Genomic DNA, 18324 nt, shown 5'->3' on the forward strand with positions numbered 1-18324 from the left:
CGGCATGACCCGACGGCCCATCATGCTCTACCGTGCCATGACTGGCATGGGCCCATGTCGGGCCAGGCCAGGCGACCCGAATGGCCATCCTACATGGGCTGACTGGCCCATCATAGCGCCGCCTCGCCTTGCGCTTCATCCACAGTCAGGTTCAAGCCCAATACACTTTATTTATATATGTTTTGCTTTTTGTTTCGAACCGAATTAGAAATCACTTAATAAAACAAATTTAAAACATAAGGAAAGATTATTTTAGTCATGACTTAAGGATAGACCCACATAATACTTTTTCTGGAAGTCTTGCTACTATTGAGAACTTATTATTAGGGACCCTATGTTACTTAAGTTGTTGTGGAATGAGATATAGTAGAATAATGAGAACTTGATTCTTGATGTCTTGTTATTGGAGAATTTTATTTCAAAAAAAAAAGAATAGCTACACCTCTCCTTTGTGGTAAGAAATGTCCTACCAGAGCCATATATAGACTAGAGAAACCTTCTATATATACTACTTGTCATTGTGTTGAGTTTGATCAAACCTTGTGACCCTTGTTGAGAAACTTATCATGCTCTCAAGATTAAGATCATGTACACTCCACATATATCTGATGCTCCTACACTAGGAGTACGCAACAACATATTTTTCATCCACCTAAAAATATTCTACTCATACTCTAGGAATAGACACAAAAATATGCTTGATAGGATAAATGCTCCAAGTTATTGTAAATGTCTCTCTTGAAAAGTTTCAATTATAAAAAGAGAGGCATATGTTATGCAAAAGTTATTCATAAAAGAATGAAAAAGAAAAAGTATTGGAAAAAAATGAACAAGTGCCCGAGATATTGAAAACAATAGGTACTCAGATGCCCGCTTGGAAAGAAAAAAGAACAAGAAGAGATGAATAAGATAGCCCATGACTTTTTGCAAAAGTTTTTTAAGTTTTAAACAAGAAAGATATGTTTCAAGGAGCATAGTAAAATTAGGTTAGCCACCATATATACATTCACACACATGCACATCTTGATCTAAGAGTATGACTTCTTTCTTCTTGGATCCTTGTTTTGACTTTACAATATATGCAATGCAAGTATGTTTTCATATTCATCCCTACCTGAGCTCCACATAAGCTTTTGGAAGTAGGTAAAAAGAAGGCAAAGTCATCAATGCCTTGGTGAGGATCTAAAAATACCATATATATACAGAGTGATTTGAGAGTACTACAAAAGGAGAAGGTAAGCTATGTTTTTGTTTTCAAAAATCTTAAAATATTTCTCCAATTGACTTGACTGAAGGAAGATAGTAATCTGTTTCAAGCTGTTTCATTCTTCAACCGCCCAAAGTTTCATGGTAGACACTTTGAATCCTATAGTGCATGCATGACTGAGAATAGTTTTATGTTGATGCCTTGTCCCAAGGTTATGTCTTGAGTAATCCATCCTTTTATCGAGGATGAGTAAAAGCCTAAGTGTAGGGTAGTTTGTCGATGGTAGTTAACATTCATCACAAACCATCAATATAACTTGTATAAATGTCTAAAATGGATCACCAATGTAGACTAAGGGGGTTAAACTGACAAAATTCATGAGTTGTGGTGAATATGTGTTTTCAGTAGGATTAAATTAGAAAACAGCAAGGTGGACCTCTTCGTCAAAAGAAATCATGGAATTCCATCGTGTAATCGACGTGGGAAGACTCTAGAAGGTGAATCACCGAAGCGGGACATGTGTCTCTAACATGTGGGGCTGCCTGGCCCCACCTAGAGGGCACTCGACCCCTGTGGGTCCACCTGTCAGCCTCGTTGTTATATTGGTTCTCCACCGCCTTAAGGATTGCATCTCCACCATTCTTTAAGTCGGTTTGATCCAAGGGCTCACGTTGGACACTCCGGGCTATATATACCAGCCTGCATCCCTCTCTAGGGCATGTCTCATTTGATCCTCAGAGCTGAGAAGCCAAAAACCCTAATTCATATGTCCACAGGGATCAAGGCTAGCAATTAAGAGAAGATTAATCCTCAATAGGATCTAGTCTTTTATTAGAGATAGTGAGATAGAGTGAGAGAGAAGAGTTTGAAGAAGTCCCGGCCTATCGGTGCTCTCTCTACGGCTTGTACCCTAGTTGAATTAAGTTCTTGAGCTTGCTTCTGAGATTTCTCTGATAATCGACTTTTAATTCAAGTAAGCATCTTATTCATATTGTTCTTCAGGTTTGTGACTCTCTTTTGAGTACTTTAATCCTTGTAGCTCCTGGATTAAAATAGTATACGTAGTGTAAGCGTGGTGCTTAGACTCAATTACTCGTGGATGTACCATATTTTCTAGATCGGTGGTAGCTCGCGAGGGTGACTCTTATAGCCTCGTTGAATCCTTTGTAGTCCACCTCCTGTTAGTAGGCCTAGCAGGACTTTGTTGCTATAGGAAACGTACTCTGCCTGTGTTTTCTCTAGTAATATCCCCATAATTGAACAATAGAAGACAAAGCTTATCGAAGTTAGAACTAGAAGACCTTAGCAGTCTCCTCTACACTCCTATTATCTAGCCTTGATTGTGAAGTTGGGATAAGTTAGATTTGGTTCCTCGAGTTCGATATAAAACTGGGTACTCCCGGTGAAGTGATGCATCGGTGTAATATCTGTGCGCTTGCGGATTATTCTGTGTGCATTAATTTATACCAACACGTGCGGCTAGCTCCGATGGAAAGGGTTGGCGCGAGCAGTTCAAGGAGGTGCCCGAGGAGCAGGCGAAGCTGTAGGCGTGAGCTAACGGGCGGAGATGGAGCGGCCGCGACGAATTTCGCTGGCACGTCAAGTTCACCGGCGACGAGCTGAGAAAGGAAAAAGAGGAGCGCCGGCTGCTTCGCGTTTTAAAGGACGAGGACGACATCGCGACTTCGGCAACGTCTTCTCGAGCTCGGCCTCGTGCACGACCTCGTGTCCACGCGTGCGAAGGCGTTGGACGGCGGCGAGTAGGCAGACAGAGTGGTCACCTGCGCGCACTGTAGCAGCCTTGAGAGTCCATCTTCAGCTTCCAATAGATTCCATGTAGAACTTAAGGAACCAACATCTAAAACTCGATGGTTTGCAAGGTCTTAGCTTTTGAAAGTAGCCATATTGAAACAAGAAACTGAAAATAGAATTCAACCCTAGAATTTTGAAAACAGATAAAACTTAGCTATTTTGGGAATTTTATTAATGATTAATTAACAATCAAGCAAATCAACTAATAGCATCATAGCATAGTACATACTTAGCACTAATAAATGATACTAAAGGTTGCACAAGTTTATTTGTGAAAAACATTTTATTAATTCCCCCAAAAATAAACTTAATGTTGAAATCCCACACGGCCAAATTAGGATTAAGTGCTGAATTTCAATTTCAATATCAAATTTGGGGCTCAAATTTTAATTGGTTGGACTCAAATTCATACCAACACTTGACACTAGTGTAAAATACATACTCTACACCCCAAAGTTTATTTTAGCAAAATTTTAATTGTTTAAGTAAATTTACATATATAAATTTCCAAAGAACCTTAATTGAGATTATTATTAACATTGATAACATTTTATGTAACGTATAAAACACTACATAGACAACATATATATGCTGTAAATAAAACATGGAATGTATTTATGCCATAATGCTGATGCATGATGATTATCATGATGGTTTTATTAAGTTCGTAACACCGTCTCTCCTGTACGCTCCCTCCCTCTCTCCCGACGCGACGGAGGCGACGGCGCGGGGCGACCTCGGCGGTGGCCGGCCCTCGGCACGACGGCGGCCACCCTCCTCCTTCTCCACGCCCCTCCCTCCTCGCGCCGCAAGGGCGGGGCGACGGCGGCCCCCGCCGGATGCTAAGCCGGTGCAGCGGGTCGCCGACCCCGGCCACGGGGGGCCCAACGCCCGCCGTCCCCGGCGACGGCGCGACCGAGAGGGCCCTGCTGGTGCTCGCCGGCACGTCTCCTCCCCCGATACGCCATCGTCTCACCGTCCGGCGCTCCTGTGCTCCATGAAGCCCTAGGTGCCTGTCTCTTCCTCTCTCTCCCCCTTTCCCTCTCCCTCTTCATCTCCCTGCCGATTCCCCCTATCCCAGCGCGCGTGCAAGTTCGTCGCGGGACTTGGGTTTCATCGATGGCTGTGTACGTCAGGTAGTCCTCTGCACTCAGGTGTTCTGAGATGCGACCTCGACAGGTAATGGTTTTAGCTATTTTTGACTAGCAAGTTTTGAGTCATACATGTAACAATGTACTTACTCTAAAATACTATTTATAATGTGGTACAGCAAATATTGTTTAGCTTCGATGCATCTCCTTGATCTGATTTTGATAGGACCTCTCTGGTCAGGCAGTTTTTGGTTTGTATGCTGCACAGTGAGCAAATCATGTTACTGTTTCCCTTCTACCCTGTTTGTCCTCAAAGGAATGATGCTTTTTTAAATTACGTTATCCCTATTTTCTGCAAGGTTCGTGCAATGGCCCTCAGTTTGTTCAAAAGATGGTGATGTCAAAATGATGTGCCGTTTGCTATATAGTTCTTCCACATGGGTGCAGCCCACGAAGACACGTACACAGATAAGGTAAATGCCATTTTATTACTTCTTTCAGTTGCTGGCTCCTATACGCTTCTAGAGGAAGAACATTAGTGCTCATGGTTGATGGCCGGTGTGAAAAAAGAAATGTTACAACAGTTCTCATGCAGTGTCAAGACCTGACATTTTCTTCTTTCAGTTTCTAATTCCTATATGACCCTACACCAACAACAACAACAAAGCCTTTAATTCCTATATGACCCTACAGAAAGAATATTAATACTCATGGTTGATGGACACTGTGAAAGAAGAAACGTTAGAACAGTTCTCATTCGGTGTAGGACTCCGAACATGTTTTGCTATGAAATGTAATCTACCACATTAAACAGTTTGTCTTCAGAATCTGAATAGCTTTCCCATATTAGATGATGGCAAGATATTTTGCCAGCAGATGCACAGGTGGCACCTCAAAATAGAACTACAGCATGTTGGCGCTCAGATGGTAGGGCAGGCCAGGCCTGTATGCAGTAGGCTCCAGCAAGGGTAACACTTATGAGTCATAGGCCAGCTGCCTCCACTGGCTACAACATCTAGCAGCCCAGGCCTCTCTATGACAAGATTTGTTCCTGCCAATTTCCATTGGGGTTTGATGATTAAAATAAAAGATTGATCATGTCCCTTAGTGATTTGTAAGTTCACATCTCTTTTCTTTTTCAGTCCTCCCTTGAATATCTCTTTGAAATTCACAAGTGTGGTTTCAAACACATGTATGCCATCTGAAAATTCCTGTGAGTTTCAAAGATTTGGTAATCACTATGATATTCTGAACTTAACCTCCTGTAGGATTGACACATTTTTATAGTTGGCAATACCATGTCTAACTAAAAAATACACATTAATGCTACCATCCTAACCTGGTAGTGATAGATGCAGATTATGTGTTCAGTCCTGGTTCGAAGAATGTATTCTTCTTTTTCCTTTCTGGTTCGACGCAGGCACATGTGGATGAACCAAGGGATGGGAGATGTGCCCAGGCTTGGTTCAGCGACAACTTCTGCTATTCCTGCAGTCCAAATGTGTATGCTTCGAACATAAGTCCATGTTATCTTCCTAAACCCACAGGCTCCTACAGATGCTTATGTCACATGCTTAGTTCTAGCCAAAAGATGCCTGATAACTGATGCCCAGTGAAAGTTATACATCTACATAGTGGGGTTGATTTTCCCATCAAATATCTATTATGAAAGTATGCTCTCTCATTAAACTTTAAACGACTCTAAGTTCTGAATGTTGACTAAACACTTACCAATCCAGATATCCAATAATTTGCATTTTCCCATCAAATAGCTATTATGAAAATATGCTCTCTGATTAAACTTTCCAGAACTCTGAGTTAAGTAATCCGAGTGCTGACTAAACACTTACCAATCCAACTATCCAGTGATACGAAAGAAAACAGATGTGTTACTCTGACAGAGCCATCTGATACTATGCAGGAGTTATGGCTTTTAACATCGTGTCATTCATTTCAGGTAGGCCAGGAAACTACAAGTACCATGAAACTCAGATTATATTGCCAGCCAACATTCAATTCACATTCAAGTGCTAATTTGTCCCATTAAAAGATGGTGCAGCAACATAAGTTGCGTAGCAGATTCGACAAACCAAGAGACAATGGGACAGTTGGGAAGACTTTCCTGTGCCCATATCTGAGTGAGAATACAGCTTGCGTACTTTCATCAATCTCTTTTAATGACTGTCTTCTTTCTTAATTAGTGCGGACCAGCTTTAATAAATAGGGCTACATGAGTTATTTTAACTACACGCTAATACATTGTAAAGAAGGAACAGTGCTTTTTTTTTTTTTTGTAGCTGGATGCAGTATTATATTCAGCGTCATAGCTGGATGCAGTATTATATTCCCAGTAAATCTCTTTGCCCCCAAGCTTGTTGCGACTTATTTTATTTCCGGAAGCTTGGAAGGGCACACAGAAACAATAGCAGGTGGATGCTTCTTGGTAGTGTATAATTTTGGGTATTATTCCTAAAATCAAAAGGTGCTTTGTTTCTGATGGTCTGCATGTTTGGCTCTGCATTTGATAATCTGAACAAATATTTAGGACTGGGAGTACCAAATTGAGTTGAAGTCATCCGAAATTGAGACCTCATTTTTTTTCTTTGTTGGTTCGATTTTTTTTCCTGCAGTTTAAATGCTTTGGGTCTAGGAATAATACATGTTTTGATTTCTTTTGTTGTTGTACTGCAGTGCAGCCACTGAGGTGAAGTGTAATTATCTTTTGTGTGTTTAGGTTGAATGCAACCACGGCGGTGAAGTGTAATTATCTTTTGTGTGCTTAGATTCAGTGTAAATCAATCCCTTCTCACTTCTCTCTTCTATTTATTTTTGCTGTGGACAGAGCATACAAGGTGCAGACTACAGTGGTACTATGCAGTGTTGTGCCTCAGTGAGACTCAACGATTTTGTGTGCTTGCAGCCATGGTTTGTTAAAATAGAAGCTCCTTCAGAGTCCTGAGACTTAGTCTCTCACTGTTGGCATTTCAAAAATCAAAACAATGGAAACACGATTAGGGACGTGCGAAAATGAAGGTGTCAGGCTAATTAAAGCGATCAAGACTACAGATGATGAACACATCTTCAAATCAAGGCTTACATTATCAATCAACCAACTTTAAATCAAGACTCCAGGCAGTGAACCGATGGGTATTTTTCTCGACCAAAAACTAAATTTCACGATTGCGATTTTAATTGATTTGCAAACTTACAGGTTGCTTTTATTTCCTCATGTCATTATGATTGTGCATTTGTCATTTGGACATCATCTTTTTGCCTGATGCTATAGGACACTGCTCGCCATGCCCGTTCTAGGCTTACATTGTGCCAACTGAACTGAAAATTATGGTAGTTAGGCCCTTTGGTTCTTTTTAGATTCATATTTATCTACCTAATGGAGGTGCTAGGTTAGCACTCAGCTACAGTACTCTTTTTAAGTTCCTTATACTTAGGCTTTTACCATGTGTGGTTTCTTTAGAAAAAAAAACCATATATACCATCACTTCGTCATAATTTATTTTTAGTATTTATGCAGCCTGAAAGTAGATACGTTCTCTCTTGTATTTTTGCTTGTCACTACAAGGTGCATTAATCCTCCCATTACTGAACTGAAAATTATGGTAGTTAGGCCCTTTGCTTGCTTCAAGCTGCATTATACTTCTTATCTAAAGAGTCTTATGGCTTTCCAGTTCGCCAGCACCAACGGCGCAGACTTACAGGGAATTGTTCGGTTACAAAACCGACGCTACAGAGGTCACTCCACACCACTGAGAACATTGCATATTTTCCTACTGCATTTTTTTGGTTTATGCGTCAATGACCATCTTACAACCTACTACATTACTTCTCTCCAATTTTTCAGGAAATTGAAGCAATCAGTATTTGGGTGCACATACAGACACACAGAATGATCAGGACAGTCCGCCTGGTTCACCGTCACACCATAAACCAAAAAGGTACTGCTGGTGATAAAGCCATGTATAACACTTCACCGGCAAACGTGCATTTCAACATAGATATTCACATACCAATTAGAGGCCCAGGTCCACCGGCTCGAAGCATAAACCAAAAGATGGCGCTAGGAATGCATCTTTGAATGAGGATCAGAAATAGGTACATGTTCCATCCCCGGTTTTACAGCTGCTTCTACTCCTATTACTGAAACTTGCTTTTGTACACTGATCTCTACTACGAAGCTGATAACAGTGTTTGTTGTCACTGAAACACTCAGACTGTATATTATCATGCAAAACTAGCCTCTGCTTCACAAATAATCTGCTACCGTGCTTTGTATATTTCAGGCAACGTGCTTTCTTTGTAGTAATTAGATTATTTCTTAGTAGAAGGCTGTTGGTGGCCTATGCCGTATATTCCTCCAACTATTTTCGACCACTTGTCATCAAGGCCTATCATACATTCCTAAAAATTAGACACTGTTTAATTGTATATATCAAGTTACTTTAATGTGTCCTCTTAAAAATGTTCATTTTCACATGCGTTAATATATACCAGACTTCGCATCTCTTAAATCTGGAAATTTTAAAAGCCCTCTTATCATGGTCACGGGCCCTATGAAATGATCGACAGCATTAATATTACACAGGAACTTAGAATAAACTATTACCGCTGCTGTGTTTTCAGCATTTCATACAGCCTGCCCTTATGGTTATTTATTAGATCAAAACTTATTACAAAACTGTTACCAGCACAGGCCACAGATTCCTGCAATTATTTTCAGCCATTTTATCATCAGGGCGTATGATACATTTGTTAAGCTTCCACATTGTTTCATTGTATACATGCAGACACTTTAAACTGTCCTTTAAAAACACGTTTCTTCTATGAGTTTTAGTATTTCCCAGCCTACAAAACTCTCATATATGAATAACTTACAGGCCCTTTGCATCATAGTCGCATATCGTTTCACATGATCAACAACGTTGACATTACACAGCAACTCAAGATAAATCCTTGCTATACAGATCTACATCTTGGCTTGCCAAAAAACAGAGTGCATCATATATACTATGTTCTTATCATTGGCCCATTAAATTGTTCTCTTTCACATTGCGTATACTTTATTTCTGATTCACGAGTTATTGATTCGGTTATTTGTTTCTCACACCAGGTTACTTGGACCGAAAAAGCATGGACCTCACTATTTTGTGCCATGTATGCCAGTTTGCTCCCCAAAATGAAGATGGATGATACTTGCTATGCATGTCAAACTTCTTGGACTTCTAAGGGTTTCCACAGCACCCCAACAAAAGCCTGTTCCTTAGAAAGAATTGAACTTTCATCCAAATCTGTTATGTGTATATTAGCCAAGTAAATGTACCCTCTACCGCCATTAGTATCCCCCACCCTTTACAACCCTTAGTCGACTAAGACCAACTGGTTTTTTCAAGAACTTAGATACTTATGTATTCGTACACTGAAAACCATCTGCCCACTGAACCGCTGCTAAATGCTACAATAACGGCTCCATGTACAATAATTGTATATAATTAAGCTTCTTGTACATAATTAAGCTTCGGTTAGCTCATATGTTATCCCCCATTATGTAGTAGTGTGCAATATCAGCAAAATAATTCCAAAAAAACAAGTGCAGTATGTTGATTAATTATTGCAATGTTTAGCCCATGTGCATATTTACACCCCTATGCACGCGAGGCCGCGCGCCCTACACTAGTTAATCAAGTAGTTTGGTGTCGGAATGGTGTGGTTTTCGTCCCAGGTTGGCCCATGGCGAGACATGGCCCATACATCTACTCATCATTTGACCTGCGAAGTTCCAAAACCTAACTGAATGATTGTCTCCGTTGGTCAGTCAACAAAAAAAAAACGATCTGCAACCACGTGAATCAGGCCATGATTATTCAAGGAGCTACTATCTCCATTGAGCAGTCATTACCCACTCGCTTCTTCACTAGTCAGTCAAGACTCGAGAGCACGGAAGCCGCGCTGTTAGTGCTAAATGACGCAAGCCTCGCAGAGACACCCGCACAAGGTCAAATCAAGGCACGTGCGGCAACAGCCGCGTTGGCATTCACCCTGTTTGCTTGTGCTACTTTTCAATTATAGAATAGTGTTTTCCTCTCGTAACATTTCAGCACGTGCGGCAACAGCCGTGTTGGCATTCACCCTGTTTGCTCGAGCTACTTTTCAATCATAGAATAATGTTTTTCTCTCATAACATTTCAGCATACGTATCAGCGTAAACCAAATTTTAGCATAAACGAACAGGTGATTGACGTATTGTTTCGTTTCTGGTCAAGCGTGTTGTACTTTCTTCACCTCGCTGCAGAGCGACGCAAGCAAAAGCTTCACTCGCTTTTGGTCGCCGTGGCCGCCCGTGGAAGTTTCAGACGTTCTCCCCCGCACCGGATCCCTTTTGGGATACGAAGCTCCTGCAGTCTTGCTGATATCGTAGCAGCTTGCCTTTTCCAAACGTCAAGAAAGAATTCCGTCGCGGCAAAGCCGCGTCGCATGTGATTCAGGCGAGCGGATTTGTTCTCAAATAAAAAGACCGAAGGGCTCTGTGAATTTTTGCTCCTATTCTTGGTCATTGGTTAGTGATTTGGAATTGGAACACGCGTAGCTCTTGGGTTAAGTGAAAGTTTTAAAACGATTGCGAGTGCTACTAGTTGGTAGTTTCATACTCTACGGCCTACTGATACGTACCTGTTCGCTTTTTTGTTTCAGCCAGGACTTATTAGTCAGTCAACGGTGTTTTTCTCGCACAACAAATCAGCATCAGTCGGACTTATCAGCCTAGAAACCAACCAACGAACATGCTCGTAGAAAACAAGTATAATAATGGCATTCCTATAATAATCTACCAGAACCAGATTTCCCTCATGATGGTTGGCCCTTAACGCCCTGTTTGCTTCAGCTTATCAGCCATGGAACAATATTTTTCTCTCACAACAAATTAGCTTCAGCCGACTTATCAGTCATGCGACTATATGGCAATTTGCACAGCACAACAATATTAACTCCCCCTTATAAAAAAAACAGCATTAACTCTGACTCCAAGTAGTGATTTGGTGATACAAGAGTCATCTAACTACTCTAATATTCAGTCAGTCAACTACACAATATTAAGTCAGTCAGCCAACAGTATAGTCTTCCTTTTTTTTTTTTTTTTTTTTTTTTGAGAAACAACAGGATAGTCTTCATGCACTGCATTCCTATGGCAGCAATTTCAAATTCAAATCAGCGGAAAGGCCGAAGCCCAGCCCAACTCGCAACTACCCGACCATATCCGTTCCTTCCCCCCCTGCCCCCAACAATCGAAGCCCCTCATCATTTCGACGGGTCACTGCTCCGCGGGCCTGCGGCGCCAGGTAAGCCTGCCCACACCACCCCCGAGACAGCCCAGCGTGGTGCACGCCAACGTGGACCTGTCCCGACCCGAACGCGTCCTGCCGCCCTCACGTGCACCCGCGCCCGTACGTACGCGCGCGGTGGGGGCCCATCTCACGTGTCACGCCCGCCGGTCTGCCGCTAACGAGATGCGCGCATCCTCCCCCGTCACGCCACGATCCAACGGCTGGCGCTCCACGCCGCGTCTGACGCCATTCGACCGTCGCTCGCCACGCGGCGGACAAGCACCGTCTGATATGGATCTGACGGCGGCAGTTGCGGTAGAGATGAAGGCGAGAAAAGAGTTGAAAGGGTGGATTAGTTAACGCGAGAGGGTTAACCCCGCACGACCCCTTCCTTATTTCATTCGCTCGTCTCTCCATCCAAACGCAAAGCAAAGAACCCAATTCCATTCCCCACTCGGGCTCCCGGTCTCCTCCGCCCTCCTCCCTCGCCTCGCCGCCTTCCGGTATTTGCCCCAGCTCCGAGCTGAGCCGCGCGAGACGAGGCTGACGAAGGGGATGGAGTCGGACGCGTCCACCTCCCCGCGGCGGCGCAGCACGAGCTGCTACAGCGACAGCGGCGATTCCTCCTGCTCCGAGCCCTTCAGCGAGTGCGGCAGCGACGACCTCTCCTTCACGCCCGCCGCCGCCGCGGGCATCCACCGCCTGCTGCTCTCCTGCGCGGCCGAGGCGTCGGAGGACGCCATCTCCTCGCTCGTGGCCGAGCTGGAGTGCCCGTCGCCATCGCTGGACTCGCTCCGCCGCGCGGCGATGGAGCTCCGGCTGCTGGCCAAGCACAACCCGGACAACCGTGTCCGCATCGCCGCGGCGGGCGGCGTCCGGCCGCTCGTCAAGCTGCTGTCGCACGCGGACCCGCTGCTGCAGGAGCACGGCGTCACGGCGCTGCTCAACCTCTCCATCTGCGACGAGAACAAGGCGATCATCGTCGAGGCGGGCGCGATACGGCCGCTGGTGCACGCGCTCAAGTCCGCCGCGTCGCCCGCCGCGCGGGAGAACGCCGCGTGCGCACTCCTCCGGCTGTCCCAGCTCGACGGCGCCTCCGCGGCCGCTATCGGCCGCGCGGGCGCCGTCCCGCTGCTGGTCTCCCTCCTCGAGACCGGGGGCGCGCGGGGGAAGAAGGACGCCGCCACGGCGCTGTACGCGCTCTGCAGCGGGGCGCGCGAGAACCGGCAACGCGCCGTGGAGGCCGGCGCTGTGCGGCCCCTGCTGGACCTCATGGCGGACCCGGAGTCCGGCATGGTGGACAAGGCCGCGTACGTCCTCCACTCCCTCGTGAGCTCCGGCGAGGGCCGCGCCGCCGCCGTCGAGGAAGGCGGCATCCCCGTCCTGGTCGAGATGGTGGAGGTCGGCACCTCGCGGCAGAAGGAGATCGCCACCCTCTCCCTCCTGCAGATCTGCGAGGACAACGCCGTCTACCGCACCATGGTCGCCCGCGAGGGCGCCATTCCGCCCCTTGTCGCCCTCTCCCAATCCTCCTCCGCCCGCCCCAAGCTCAAAACCAAGGTACACACCACGTCGCATTCCCCGCATTTTTTCAACAAAAAAAATCCAATCAATTCGCCCATCTCAGATTAACCCAATACGAGTCGCAAACTAATGCGCTTCCGTTTGCGTTTCCGATTGCGCAGGCGGAGTCTCTGATCGAGATGCTGCGGCAGCCGCGGAGCCCGAGCCTCCGCGCGCGACCAGCGGCGGTCGTTGCGGCGGAGTGACGGGCCCCTTCCAATCTCCCCGCCCCCACTTGGTCGTGCGTGCCAGCATCCTTCTCTTGTTCGGCAAGACGAGCCGGCGCCGGTCGGCCGGCCAGCCGGCGTGCGTGCGCGTGTAAATAGCAAGCAGCGTGTTTGCGTCCGCGAGCGAGTGTACAGTCTCCTCAAGCGAGATGTCGTCCGGAGGATCGAAGAACAATAGTGTCCCTGTAATTTCTTCCTCCCAAACCTTCCTTTTGTTCCCTTTCCACTTCCAGATTCCACTCCAGTGTGGTTGCTTCCTCGCCGCCGGCCGCGGCGTGGCAAAGCTTTGGTGGATTCTCGTGTGCCCGCGTGGCTTGGGCTGTGCTTCTGCAGTTCTGCTAGTCGCAGCAGTGTGTGCGTGTGTGCGCTACGTCAGGAAATCAAGTTGGTTTTCCGATCCTGTGGTGGATACGAGAAAGAAAAGCCTATTATGTTCTGGTCTCGGGTTGGTTGAGGGAACGGGAACCTGCCATCGGGATTGGGATGATTCCGCTGTTCCATTCGGTTTTTAACTTCTCCGTGACGTTTTCACGCGTGGTTTCCCCAGCGACGGCGAGTGGTGGTTGCGGTTATTACCCACCACCGTCGTCCATCGGTCCGCCCGGGTCCCTGCTCCGTGGCACGAACGGCGGCGCTTGCCCGTCGGGTCGTTCGTTGGCCGTGACTTGTAAATCAGCAACTTTTACCGGTTCAACTGATCGCGATAGCTCGAGCTATTCTAGTGCCATCTTTGTCACCTACTTGGCTGTCCTCTTCGGCGCCACCGAAAAACCGGGCTCTCTCTCCCTGCTGCCGCTTCTTCCCTTCTTGTGGTCTGGATTCTGGAATACGAAGGATGGGGCCGTGCTCCTGTCCAGGCGGTAAAGCTGACACGTTCATGCCTGGCCCGGTGGCAGGCCGATGATTTTTGCTCGCTCAAAACGACGCTCTCGGGCAGATGAATCTAGGCTATGTGGTAGACTGGTAGCTCCCGCGGTCCCGCTCCCGGCTGCGGGATATCGTTTGTTTCCCGGGTCGTGGAGCGCATGGCGCATGGCGCCCGTTCCTTTCGGCCCCCACTTCTCTCGTCGACGCTTTTTGTCGCCGCTTGGATTGGGTACTGGGACCTTCGGAGATCTGAAATCACGAGCACGTCAATCCCTTCCTCTGGGAATTTGGCGTTACCCATCCGCTACCGGAACGTATCCCTGCACGGCGGGACTCTACGCGTTTGGGAATGACGTCGATGAGTACGAGCGATCTGCCAGATATTTTTCCCTTTCTGGCTCAACGAGTTGCTTCTTGTAAAATTCTAGCTGATCGTTTAAGCAGAACCGCTGTTAAACTTCTTTGTGTGGTGTTCCACAGCAGGGTGAGGTGAGCTTGGGTCGGTAGCACAAAAAAGTGGATCCCCGGTACCAGTAGCTAAGCTAGCAATAAAGTCTCGTTTTACAGCTCGTTTAAATTGCCATTATAGCATTAATCTGTAATTCATTCAGCATAATTTACTTAAAATTTAGCAGTTATTAAAATACCATCTAACTGAAATTTAGTTGACTATATTTTAGTCTAATTAAACATTAGTTCTAAGTGATCTAAATAAGCCCTTAGCCACGTGCTGCAACGTGAAATAGTCAAGAGACACTATGGCAACTGAACTTCGCCGGAATTTAGTCAACAACTAAACACTGGGTTAAACGTGCTGTAGACACCAACCAAATAGAGTCACCTGAATTCAACTACGAGATCCCCCCCCCCCCCCCCCCCCTAGTTCTGCCCCGCACATTCACCATCCGACGTGTCTCTGGAACTGTACTAGTGTACCAAGTGTGAGGCACTGTCACTACCAGCACATTGAACGCAATTACCTAATCTTCAGGGCTCTTTCCGCTTTAGTTATTTTTACTCGTGCGCCTTTGACAGTCCCCGCGAGTTGCGCACTTGTTCTCTGTTGGATTGGAAAACCCCTCGGGAATTCCTGCGTTCCAGCCATGGTCCTCCTGCCACTGGGCAGGCTCGGTGATGTCCTGGTGTACAGTCACCCACGCATCGGCATGACAGGTTCGTGCATAATTATTGCAGTTAACTTCCTTATCCCACGGATTCTTTTATTTATTTTTACTCAAACAACGGGAACCCCTTCTTCCTTCCAAAGGAACAGGGAATTAACGCGCGCAACGGGAGCCACCAACCCAGCGGATCGACCTCCGCAGTGGCCTGCCGCCTCCACAGCACCCAGCCCACCCACGCACACATGCTCTGCCGGCTGCCGCACAAACGGACATGTGACACGAGCCGCGGGCACGCCCCGCTCTCTCCTCGCCTCGCCCGGTCGCCCCCACCGGATCCCAACGAGATCGCGCGCCACGTGTTAGGCCCGCCCGGCTCGGGGCTGCAAGCAAAAAAAAGCGCGCGAAAATGCCTGGCGACGCTCCACTCGCTCGCTGGTTTCGTTCGAAGTGACTAAAGTTTGGTGAACCAAACATGTCTTGCTGTTGTGAGCACCGGCCACGACGCGAGTGGCAATGATGGGCTGACTGGGGGCTGCGCCGTGCCGGCACCCAACACCATGATAAATGGCGCCCACGCCGCCCCTCACTCCTCCGGGCTCCGGCGACGAGGAGGAGGAGCCACTGCTACACATGCAGGACCGGATCGCCAATCATGTGGCGCCACATGCTGCTCTTCTTTTTCAGCAATCAAAGGTTTTCGGCCTGTTCGCTGGTTGGTTTCTGGGTTGGTTTGGACTGGCTGATGCTGGTTTATTGTGAGAGGAAAACACTGTTGGCTGGCTGGTTTAGGCTGGCTCCAACAAGCGAACAGACCGTTTATTTGTTGGATGCTGCTGGGGCTCAGAGAGGTATTCTCGTTGCCTGCTTACGTGCGTGCGTCGGGTGCGCTCTGTCGCAGTATATGCGCTCCCCTTTGGGCTACCCGGCGACCCGGGTAACACTGCTCATCTTTCCTTTTTCAGGCGCAGCATGGGCCTGGCGTTTGCAGTCAACGCAGATGGTGCCATGTGTGGCTTAGGAACGATGGAGAGACAACATGGCTGACCTTGACTCTGACAACCTTAGACAATTCTTCTTACACATATATGCAGAGTATACTGCCTGGGCTCTGGACGTTCCTAGTCTCTGCACGTTCACTTCAATGCATTGCACATCTTGTTGCGGATTGCTGAAAATATACGCATGTGATGGAACATACTCCTACCGTCCTACGCACACATGTGAGAGGGAGCAGGCAGCCATGCATGGGCGCGTAGGTGTCGAGGGCGTGATAGGAACAGCGGCGAGCACAGCTGGGTGGGCGTGCAAGGTGGAATGGCTCTTGGGACCGCCACTGGCTGGTAGGTCACCTCCAGGGTGGCATCCCGCCACGTGTCGGCGGACAGCCCCGGACGGCCCACGCTGGATGTGGACGCGCCACAAGCTTAGGACAAGCTCCGCTACTCGCAGTCGCTGGCATGGGCCACGACGAGCAATGACGGGCGCCGCGCACGTAGTCACGTACGAATTGGCAACACAGAAACAGGGGCCCCGCCCCGCCGGCCTGCCCTGCCCTGCCCTGCCCTGCTGGACCGACCAAACCAATCGTAGTAACACGCCGATCGATGGGTGGCCACCAGCGCGCTCGCTCGTGGGCTTCGTGCGCGTGCCGCTGCCCCGTGCCGCGACGGCCGAGCGGGCGAGGCAATGCGCGCGCTCTGCGCGTCGCCGGCCGGCGCGCATCTCGGCACGCGACCAGGTGGTGGAGCGTGGAGAGGAGGCAGGAGACCGCCCCGGCCTTCGTTTCGTTGCTCGGCCGGCCGGTTTGGTAATGGTTTTGGGTTAGGCGCGCGCCTGGCTCGAGCCGTGCGATTAAAGTTCGGGACAGCTGCGGGCTGCGGCCACACCTACACGCGCGCCCACCGCATGGGCTTGCGATGATGATTGACCGGGCGCACACACAGCGCAAAAATTGCTGTCGCCGTCGCCAAATGATTCGGGCTATTAAATCAACCCTCAGGTCTCGGATATGGAATAGAAGCGATCAGCAATTATATTTTAGTTAATTGCGTTAACTAGAATTCGAACCATTCGAACTCGAGACCTCTGGCTTTGATATGTTAGGTTGCATGTACCGACCAGTTCAACCTAAAAGATTAAACTTATAAAGAGAGATAGGCAATTTATTTGTATTCCAACGCTAGCCAATCTCGATATCTAACTACACGCTCGCTTTCCTTCCTGTACCGGCCGATGATGATCTGGGGAACGAGTTAAGCGCCCCTTTTTGAATTACGTCCGCCTGATCGATCGCGTTCGCGCGCGTACGTCGTTGCTGCTCCTTTTCTGAATTTAGATTAGGTTAGGCGTACGGCCACTGCAGATAAAACTGCGGTCACGTCAGGTCATCATTTGCCCGTGGAAAAGCCTTGGCGAATGGCGATCTTCCGAGCTCGGTCGTCGGTCGAACCGTGCCCGCTGCCCAGGCGGCAGTGGCAGGCCAGGAAGCGGACGCCGCGCGGCGACTGATCAGCGGATGACAGCAGAGAGCGGGGCTGCTACTGTTAGCTGGGCCAATGTCCGCGTAACGTCATTAGCCGGACATCAGCGGAGAGAGAGCGGTACTATTGGTACTTAACTCGGCCTTAAAACTTAGTGCGTGTTTAGTTCGTGAATTTTAGAAATTTGGCTATCGTGACATTTTTGTTTTTATTTGGTAATTAGTGTTTAATTATGGACTACTTAGGCTCAAAACGTTTGTCTCGTAATTTCCAACCAAACTGTGCAATTAGTTTTTTTTCGTCTACATTTAATGCTCCATGCACGTATCGTAAGATTCGATGCGATGGCTACTGTAGTACTTTTTGGGAAACTTTTTGGAAACTAACCAAGCACTTATATATATACTCCATATTCAGTCTGATCCCGACATTGTTTCGCAATGCAAATCTGCAGAAAGTTAAAATATACTAGGAGCTGGTACTACTGCTGGATGAGCTGGAAACTGCTGTTTCTAGGAGTACTTTCTTGGTTTACGTTTTCCTGTTTGCTTGAGCAAAAGGATAGTTCATTTCTTCTCTGTTGAACTTTTCATATCCTCTTTGTATCTCGCCGGAAACTAGG

At 47.4% G+C, this 18324-nt stretch overlaps 1 protein-coding gene and 1 long non-coding RNA gene across 22 annotated transcripts; both read left to right on the forward strand.

Moving 5' to 3' along the window:
- The first annotated feature begins 3688 nt into the window (after positions 1-3688).
- On the forward strand, positions 3689-9700 carry LOC136550337 (uncharacterized). 21 transcript variants are annotated; one of them, XR_010782206.1, is made up of 8 exons: positions 3689-4198; positions 4290-4377; positions 4470-4583; positions 4961-5613; positions 6068-7257; positions 7797-7860; positions 7970-8220; positions 9236-9700. It is a non-coding gene; the product is annotated as an uncharacterized lncRNA (long non-coding RNA). The 21 variants fall into 21 exon arrangements; XR_010782210.1 differs by having other exon boundaries at positions 4290-4361; XR_010782211.1 differs by having other exon boundaries at positions 3689-4583; positions 6068-6265; positions 6802-6870; positions 6953-7257; positions 9236-9699.
- Positions 9701-11824: 2124 nt separating this feature from the next.
- LOC136550339 (U-box domain-containing protein 4-like) lies at positions 11825-13967 on the forward strand. The gene is made up of 2 exons (XM_066541882.1): positions 11825-13001; positions 13127-13967. The coding sequence occupies exons 1-2, from the start codon at positions 11997-11999 to the stop codon at positions 13208-13210; spliced, it is 1089 nt and encodes a 362-aa protein (XP_066397979.1). The 5' UTR covers positions 11825-11996; the 3' UTR covers positions 13211-13967.
- The last annotated feature ends 4357 nt before the right edge of the window (positions 13968-18324 follow it).

This window comes from Miscanthus floridulus, chromosome 4, assembly GCF_019320115.1.
Source record: "Miscanthus floridulus cultivar M001 chromosome 4, ASM1932011v1, whole genome shotgun sequence".
Classification (NCBI taxonomy): domain Eukaryota; kingdom Viridiplantae; phylum Streptophyta; class Magnoliopsida; order Poales; family Poaceae; genus Miscanthus; species Miscanthus floridulus.

Bases quoted from the DNA above. Each gene is read 5' to 3' on its own strand.
- LOC136550339 (XM_066541882.1), top strand. From the start codon at position 11,997: ATGGAGTCGGACGCGTCCACCTCCCCGCGGCGGCGCAGCACGAGCTGC. The intron at 13,002-13,126 runs GTACACACCACG...CCGATTGCGCAG, and splicing joins GCCCCAAGCTCAAAACCAAG to GCGGAGTCTCTGATCGAGAT.